The sequence below is a fragment of the Olea europaea genome, unplaced genomic scaffold (genome assembly GCF_002742605.1).
Source record: "Olea europaea var. sylvestris unplaced genomic scaffold, O_europaea_v1 scaffold2260, whole genome shotgun sequence".
Classification (NCBI taxonomy): Eukaryota; Viridiplantae; Streptophyta; class Magnoliopsida; order Lamiales; family Oleaceae; genus Olea; species Olea europaea.
In genome coordinates, this window is record NW_019240654.1 from 52,593 (window position 1) to 61,787 (window position 9,195).

General features: G+C 32.6%; 1 protein-coding gene across 1 annotated transcript; it reads left to right on the top strand.

The window, feature by feature from the left end:
* Positions 1–1,723: 1,723 nt before the first annotated feature.
* On the top strand, positions 1,724–6,401 carry LOC111381136 (serine carboxypeptidase-like 51). The gene is made up of 12 exons (XM_023004878.1): positions 1,724–2,207; positions 2,316–2,410; positions 2,544–2,651; positions 2,745–2,991; positions 3,155–3,198; positions 3,282–3,349; positions 3,459–3,564; positions 3,695–3,894; positions 3,983–4,103; positions 4,474–4,526; positions 4,664–4,796; positions 6,150–6,401. Exons 1-12 carry the CDS (start codon positions 2,087–2,089, stop codon positions 6,222–6,224), a joined length of 1,371 nt encoding a protein of 456 aa, XP_022860646.1. The 5' UTR covers positions 1,724–2,086; the 3' UTR covers positions 6,225–6,401.
* The last annotated feature ends 2,794 nt before the right edge of the window (positions 6,402–9,195 follow it).

A 9,195-nucleotide genomic window follows, 5' to 3' on the forward strand; every position in this document is an offset into this window, starting at 1 on the left:
TCTAATCTTAGATTGGCACCATGCAAATGGATCAATAAACTAAATTTGTATTAGTTGAGTATACAAATACTGCAAATTTTATTGACTCAAATAACAAGTTAATATTTCAAATAATAAGTTGTCACATAAAAATCACTAATACAGTCTGTGACTATGAATAAGCATTACTCTTCAACAAAATCGTGATAAAATTTAAACGATTTTTCTTGTTCTTTTTTTTTATTGTAACACTCGTAAAATTAACAGGTCACTAAACTTTTCAAATGTGTTACTTTTAGTCATCAAATTTATTTGCAGTTGTTATCCAAATTACAAAGTTTTTCAATTAAGTCACTGGTACATATATGTTAGTCGATTTGATAGATTTGTGTATTTAACTGCAATACTTGTGGCAAACAAAAATGAATTGTTGAAAATTTGACCAAGATCATAGAAAGTAGCATCAAATTGAAGTAAAAGATCACGACGATTAAATAAAATGAGATATGTCGAGGGAAATCTCCCTTAAAACAGTTTTGTCCTGCATTAGTGCTAACAGTACTCTTTCTCGCAAGATACAACCTTTCTTTTCAAAATTAATACGACAAAACATTAATCTTAACCTATGAATCAAAACTTAGTCATACTCTTGTTGATTGAATTTTTTTCAAACTTTTAGAAGCTCAAAAATTCAACCAACAATTTAATGAAACATGAAATATCTGGACAAAATTCAGGAGATGAGTTAAAAAAAACAAATCAATTATACTTGAATTGGTTTGGGATGAAAAATTAGAATGAAATCAGTTGAACTTATAGATTTCAGTTGTCCATGACCTTTTTGTATGTATGCGTAGTACCTTTTGCAAGTTCAGATCAACCCACGAATCGTTCCAAGTGATGAGTAGTGAGAAGCATCACCCTCGTGGCTACCTTGAGGCTAGTCTATGGGGTAGCTGGGGAAGATGTACTAAATTACATATTAGAAAATTGAAATACTTTATAAACTAGTCGAAGTCCATTACAAGTTTCATTGTAAAATAAAAAAGATATATCTTAAGCTTTCCAATATATGTTGTTTGAAGTCTTATTTCAATGAATTATTCTAGATGATTGGCCATTCTCATCCAGGGGCGCCACTATAGATGGGAGGCTAGTGGGGCTCTGTTCATCTAGCATCACTCTATTTCAATTCACGCACAAATTCATTTTGCCAACTTAATATATGATTGTAATCGCCTCACGACAAAGATTAATTACCACCTAATTAACATCTTTACCGAGACATGAAACCCAACTAATAAGTCCCTCGAAGTTGGCCAATAAATTGGCTATAAAACTCATTTAATACCCAAAAACTCCTTCGAAATGTCTACATGGTACAAAACCAAACAAATCAATATCTATAGTCGCATTTATCTCCTATGAGTGAATAAGCCGATGGGTTAATATGAAAGAGTTTATTGATGTCATCTCACCAGTCATTGGTTACTGACAGACGCCACAACAAAATGGTTACTACATGAAGAGTGACTTAAGTGAAACAATTATGGAAGTCGTGTGAACATATATGCTAAAAATACACTTTAATGACTAAATCGACATGCTTTGAAAGTTTAGTGACCAAGTGAGTTTTTAACCCCTTCCATTTAGTTCATGTTTAGATCCCAATTACATGCCACCAAATACGATCTTCAGCAAAATTTCAGTGTGGAATACCTCAAGTATCTACTGAAAATTATTGCCCAAAATAATTACACAATTCATTTAACTTTCTATAATAAGGAGAATGTCAGTAATATTTTACTCCAATTCTTAACCATGGTGAAAGCTTTGCAGCACATTCGTACCGTATTATTTAGATATGCACAGTGATTCCGTGCTCAACGGGACAATCCATAAATACTTTCTAAATTGAAAGGATTATGGGAATTCATCTGTAAAGTCAAAATTCTGGCTATTTATTTCCTTGCCGGCAGCTGCCACTTTTTGTTGGTTATTTCTGTTGTGATCAGAGACACTCAAGTATACCATCCTTTTTGTACATAAAAACACCTCATATTACCATTTCTGCGCACAACTTTTCATCTTTCTTTTTCCTGTCAAAATGGAAAGGTCGTATATTTTAGTTTTTGTTCTTGCATTTTTGTGGGCTCATGGAGGGATAGCCAATGGTGCAAGTACAGAAGATGGATCAGAGTCTTGGGGATATGTTGAAGTCAGACCCAGTAAGCAGAATTCTCAGAATTTTCCAGATCTGAGTTTCTTGATTTAGATGTAGAATTATGTTCATTATTTTATGCTCATATTGGTGTTTTCTTTGTGTGATATAACAGAGGCTCACATGTTCTGGTGGTACTACAGAAGTCCATTCAGGTCTGAAAATCCAAACAAGCCATGGCCTATCATTCTTTGGCTACAGGGTGGACCTGTAAGACTTTCAATTTGTATAAATTAATCAATTATTGTAACTTTTGTTATACTTTTGAGTTTCTCATTACTTCTTTGGTAGATCTGTGAAATGTTTATATCTGAATATGTAGTATAAATTTTGTAATGAACAGGGTGCTTCTGGAGTTGGAATTGGGAATTTTGAAGAGGTTGGGCCTTTAGACACTTTTTTGAAGCCTAGAAATTCCACGTGGCTGAGAAAAGCTGATCTTCTATTTGTGGTAAGAACAAAATTCTTTATAATATTCATAATTATAATATCTTGTTTCTTTTTTAATTCTTTTTCTAATTTTTTTTCTAAATATTTTGTACAGGATAATCCTGTTGGCACTGGATATAGTTTTGTGGAGCAGGATAATAAAAATCTGTTTGTTAAAACTGATGTTGAAGCTGCAAATGATTTAACTACATTGTTGATAGAAATTTTTAATAGAAATGAAAGCCTCCAAAAGAGTCCTCTTTATGTAGTGGCAGAGTCCTATGGAGGAAAATATGCTGTCACTCTTGGATTATCAGCAATAAAGGCAATAGAGGCAGGAAAATTAAAGCTCAAGTTTGGAGGTAATCGTCATTTCTTTTTCTCATTTTGGAATCTTAGGTTGATGAATTCAAATATAGATGTGAAAAAAGGATCCAATTTGAACCTTTAAACTTTGATGATCATACATACAGTCATGTTCAATACTAGGTACGGATGTACATTGAATTTGTTTTCTTTTTGCAGGAATTGCATTGGGGGACACTTGGATTTCACCCGAAGATTTTGTGGTAAGCAGTATAAGGGGACATATTTTAATTATCTTACTACGGTGGGAAAGTGAGAATTGTACTAAATTTAAAGTTCATTGTAGTTCTCATGGGGTCCTCTTCTTAAAGATGTCTCAAGGCTTGACAACAATGGTGCACAAAAGTCAGACAGGTCAACGTTTCTTAATTCTTACCATGCTTAATTTAGTTAGAGTTAAGATTTTTTTTTTTAATTTATTTAGTTTTTTTTTTTTTGGCTAACAAATTTATTCGAAAAACAGTCTAGCGCAGCAAATTAAACAAGAACTTGCAGCTGGTAAGTTTGTAGAGGCAACAGATACGTGGAGCGAACTCGAGCATGTCATTGGTTCTAGCAGCAACTCAGTGGTAAAATTCCATCTTATCCCTGCTCAATCCATTGACATCCAATGACAATTGGATTGATTTAATTGTGTATAAAATCATTTTTCTCAAAGGATAAACATTCTGAATCGTGCACAATGAAGTATTTTTGCAGGATTTCTACAATTTTCTATTGGATTCAGGGATGGATCCAGTATCCATGACAGCTTCTGAGCTAAAACGGGAAATTTCAAAAAAGCGTTACTTGAAATACTTGAACTCTTTGAGGCCAACTCCCGATGGCGATGGTGATCTTGATAGCCTTATGAATGGTCCTATTAAAAAGAAGCTAAAGATAATCCCAGACAATGTCCAGTGAGTTAAAAAATTGACAGAATTTTAGTGTGTTTTGTTTTTTTACAATCCCCCATTAGTAAGGGCTAATAATGTGTTTAATTCGCAGATGGGGAGGGCAATCAGATTTTGTTTTCACTGCACTTGAAGGAGACTTCATGAGGCCAAGGATCAATGAGGTTGATGAATTGCTTGCGAAAGGAGTCAATATCACAGTATACAGTGGTCAAGTAAGAGGATTCTTATACTTCTTTCGCTCTTGTTCTCAATAATTATATTGTGCAATTATGGGATGATATTCTTAGTCCTTATTAAATCGCGTATAATCAATAAGGGTTATTCCACTTTGACAGAAAGTCATTCACAGATGTAATGACATAATATTGGTTGACAAGATGTGATTGGATAAAAAAGTTGATTGTGTTTAAAATAGTTTAATGATGAAGTGCCATGTAACGTTTTATGTCAATAATTATGTCAATGATTATGTCACTGTAGCATGATTCAATCAAATCCCTCAAGTTGTAGTAGCATTGCTATTGATTGCCACAAAAATTAGCTGATTACAGAAAAATGATGTGCATTATTTGGTTGTTGTAGTTGGATGTGATCTGTTCAACCAAGGGAACTGAAGCGTGGCTCGAAAAGCTCAAGTAAGATTGATGTTATTACACGTGAATTGTTGTGTAAATTAAGAATAATTATCACCACGTCTGTGCTAACGTTGAGAAGATGAGAAGTTAAAAGGAGGAAAAGTACATTAAATTCATATAATTATTTGTTCTGTCAGATGGGATGGACTAAAAACATTCTTGAGCATGGAGAGAACACCATTGTTTTGTGGGAATGAGAAAACTACAAAGGGTTACACAAAGTCATACGAGAATTTACATTTTTACTGGATTCTTGGAGCTGGCCACTTTGTAAGTAGATCAAACTCTCTATTACTTGCGCCAAATCTTTGACTCTGTAAGTAAAATTCTAATTATAACCTATCCTTTTCATTGTTGAAAAGACTTGTCGTATACTGATCAATATACACAGTACTGTGTGTAGAGAAATTTAAAATTTAATGCCATTTTTGGTTCAAGACATGATCCTACCATGATTTACTCATGTGCCCATTAATGGCTTATATACCTTCCCAAGCTGAAACAGCCTGGCCTTTGTGTGATTATAATTGAAGTCAAAGGTATGAGGTACATGGTCTCGATTCTTGAGTCCTAAGTACAACAATTGGAAGCAACCCAAGTTTTTCTAATTGTCCCGTGATCCAACATTGTTTACTTTGAATATTAGTATTAACATGATTGTACCCGAGTAACTAGATTATAGTTGTATATTTTAGAAAATTTCAAGGTTATTTCCTTCAGAATAAGCTAAAACCATCAAATAAAATAGAAGTCGATCTAGAGTTACGTGGACTCGTTATCGTACCAATTTTGAAATAAGGGTCAAACAGTCCTAAAACGATTTGGTTTAGTTTTTGAAATTTTAACGACTATTTGAAACTTAACCGGACCGTTTAGAATAATAAAAAATTAATAATAAAATTTACTTGAAATTAGACCGGTAAATTACAGTTTTAACCTCCAAAATAGACATAACTATTAAATTCTAATACAAGATGGGAAATCTGATGAAGTGTCCATAACCAAATACTTCTAATTAGTTAATTATCATAATTTCATATTCCCATCCTTGAGACTTTTCTTTGGTTCTATTGGTATTTAAATTACAGTTGGCGTGTATTTATCACCATTAGTGACAATAAAGTGAACACCAAGAAAAAGTATACGGTCAAATCACAATTTTAAACCACGGCAAATCGTTAGGTGTAGGCTTGAGAGAATCTTAAACTAGTAAAAATAGTTTGGGTTTCGATTTTTTTTTTTTTCCAAACTGTTTAAAATAGTTTTGATTTGAAAATCTATTCAGATTCAATTCGATCTAGCCTATCAAATATGGGATAGAAGTCTTGTACACACTTGAATGCATATTGATATGTTTGGTAGTCTGTATAGATAGAATTAATGTGTAATAAAAATATATAAATTGTTGTATTCAGTCAACTCAACTTACACTTTGAGGTACACTTGCATGGAATTAATACTAATTCTCCAACTATTCAATTAAAGAACTAAAAAGTGTCGGAAAATGAAGTCTTTTCCGTGTCGGAAACCATCTGTAAATGAATTCTCACTTCTCAGAATATCCTTCTTGCAAAAAGTGAAATTAGGTGAACTTATTTGATTGAATTTTGTGTGATTTTTCAGGTACCGGTTGATCAGCCATGCGTGGCACTCGACATGGTGGGCAGCATCACACGGTCTCCAGCTGCATCAAGATAGAGAGAGCTAAAACCAGTAAAGAATTGAGATTCTCAATATAATTTCAAATTGAAGTAGCTCGAGACCAGGGCCGAGACAGACCATATGTATTTGTGGGATCAAAGGTTAAAATGTAATTTTTTTTTTTTAAATCAACGTAATATTAAAATAAGTCAATACATTACTACAATTGTAGTCTATGCATCTTGAGACTTTGAAAATGTCATATAATTATATCATTATAATTATTGTCAAATAGATTTTACTACTTGTATAGTTTTGTTTACCACCTCGTTGACAAATACTGAGCTGACGATGAGTCAACCAAGTTGAATGTCGGAAGTAAATTAATTGAAATAAAATACAAATCCAATCTAAGAAGTAAATGAAATTCAAATTTAATTTGAAAGTAATTTAAATTACATTTAACCTGTAACGATTCTAAAAAATTTTATGTCATGTTTCATGTAAAATTTGCTAATAAAATGATGTAAATTATATTGAGAAATTCATTGTGCAAAAATAATAAACGTTAATGAAATAATTAAAAACTTTTAAAGGAAAGATATGTTAGACTTTTTTTAGAGACGTACATTTGACACACGTCTAATTATTTTCGTTATCCGTTTGGACCATTCGATATGATTACAATGTAGTTCTCGAAATAAACCTCTTAGTGATGTAGGCGATTTGTGGATTCAGCTAGAGTACAATTGTCAGTGAGTTTTTAAAGTTAGCATATTATTGAAATTTTAGAAATAGTAGTTCGAAATAGTCTACTTTGACGCGTCATAAGTTTTGTTGCTGTTGACCGTTTCACGTGTCATTAATGAGCAAAAAACTAGACTGTGAGCACTTTGAAATGGTTTTAACAATTCAACATTTTGGATCGTTTGACATCTCGTAATGAGCACGTTAAAATAAACAGCGAAGAAAACGACTAGAGATTTTAAAAAATAATAAAAATTGTAGGGTCATTTGACCCCTCATGATCCCATGTGGGTCCATCCATAGCCTGGAGATGTAGACGGAAAGGCAACAAGAAAGCTAATAATAGTCGGAGAAATTCGTTTAAATGATTTTACTCGAAGGAAAAAAAAATTCGAAATTGTTGATGTGTAAGAAATAGCGAAATTCGCAATTGTTTGGAATAAAATAGTTACTAATTTCAATTTCTTTTTCTTTTTTACGATTTCCATGATATTCTTTCGTTCAAATAGGAAAAAGGGAAAATTGCAGCAGCAGTCCTTGACCTTTCATTTTTTTACAGACTTTATCCTAACTTCACTTTGTGCCACCCACGGTATCAAACATTTAAAAAATATGCACCCGATGTCCAAATAACCGTTAGTTAACCAGATTAGTCAAAATTTAATCAATTTTGACCAAACTAGAAAGGGTAAAATGGTATATTTACATTTTCCAAATTTATTAAATAATTACAACAACAATTAAACAAAATGTTCTTGGATTCAAATTAGAAATTGGCTCGTTTGATTGAGGAATTGGTACAATTGAAGCATGATCCATAGTCATACCAACATCAATTAAGGGTTGAGTACTGGAATTGACGATTTGGAGTCTTGTTGAATCATCGATTGAAAGGGAATTAGTTGGAATTTCCTGTGCGTGAACTGTCAATTCTGGTTCGTCCGCATTAAGGTAAAATTGATGATGACCCATGGAACAAGTAGATGCGCCTTGATGAGGCGGGAACTATGACATTGGTTCACAATCGTGGGTTGCACTGTCGACACCGCAATTGTCCTTTGAACGATCTAAGTTTGCTGTTCGAAGAATTGACTATAGATTTGGATTTACAGCTTCGTTTGATGTTACATGGGTATCAGTAGGTGCTTGGTCAACTTGGAGGGTGAGCTTCGCATGGGTGTCGCCAAAGGTATTTTTTGGTGAGTGACCAGCCTGTTTTAAGTTGAATTTTTGGCCAAATTTGTCCGAGTTATGGCCAGTGGTTGGATGAGTTATGAAGAGGAAAGTGAGAGCTTTCTAATGGTATGGATATCCAGTGGTTTGGACGACGATTGGTTGGTGTTTTGAGTGATTTTCAATAGGTGGCATCACGAGGTGAGTAGGGCAAACTTCCTTTTTTGTTTTTTTTTTCTTTTTTAATTGTTGTAATTGTTAATAATTTGGAAAAATGTAAATATATCATTTTGCCCTTTTTTGTTTGGTCAAAATTGATTAATTTTTTACTAATCTGATCAACTAACAATCAAATGGATTTTTTGGCATATTTTTGAAAGGTTTGAAGCTGTGGTGGTACAAAGTGAAAGCTAGGTTAAAGTTTGCAAAAAAGTGAAAGGTTAGGGACCACTGCTGAAATTTTTCCTAGGAAAAATCGTTGGGGTGTGTTTTGAGTATCAAGAAATAACACAAAAACAATATTTATGTGACGGTTATAGCACCAAGAAATTGCAGATGTTAAAATTAAGAATAACGTTCTTTAGCACCAGTTTAGGTGGTTCCATTTTATAAATCCAATTAAATAAGTCATTTGACTTGTATTTAAATGAATATATCATTTAATATCATGTAATTGTCACACATAAATTGGTGCTTAACATCTTTGATAATGAATAACATTACATTAAAATTAATTTTTTTACTATTGTCAACGTTGAAAATTTTTGAGTAATTCCAATTAACATCAAGAAGCTAAAATTCACGAAAGTGGCCATTAGAGATGGTGAGATGATGTCTATTTCATCTTTGACGATTAAGTTATTGATTGCGATTATGATAAAATTCTTATAGCATTTCAATAAATTGAGATTGCAACGAATGAAGCTATAATAATTTCACTTGAGTGGTTACAAAAATAATATGATTTTTTCAATTCACTGTAATTTCTCCTATTGAGTTTTCCTATTTAGGTATTAACAAAAATTATTGGTTTTAAATTTTAGCCCCTCTTTGGGCTCAATTAAAAATAAGTTTTAGGAAAAATGTATTTTGGAATAGTAATTTTTGG

Bases quoted from the DNA above. Each gene is read 5' to 3' on its own strand.
- LOC111381136 (XM_023004878.1), top strand. From the start codon at position 2,087: ATGGAAAGGTCGTATATTTTAGTTTTTGTTCTTGCATTTTTGTGGGCT. The intron at 3,350-3,458 runs GTCAACGTTTCT...TTCGAAAAACAG, and splicing joins GGTGCACAAAAGTCAGACAG to TCTAGCGCAGCAAATTAAAC. The intron at 3,895-3,982 runs GTGAGTTAAAAA...TTTAATTCGCAG, and splicing joins ATAATCCCAGACAATGTCCA to ATGGGGAGGGCAATCAGATT.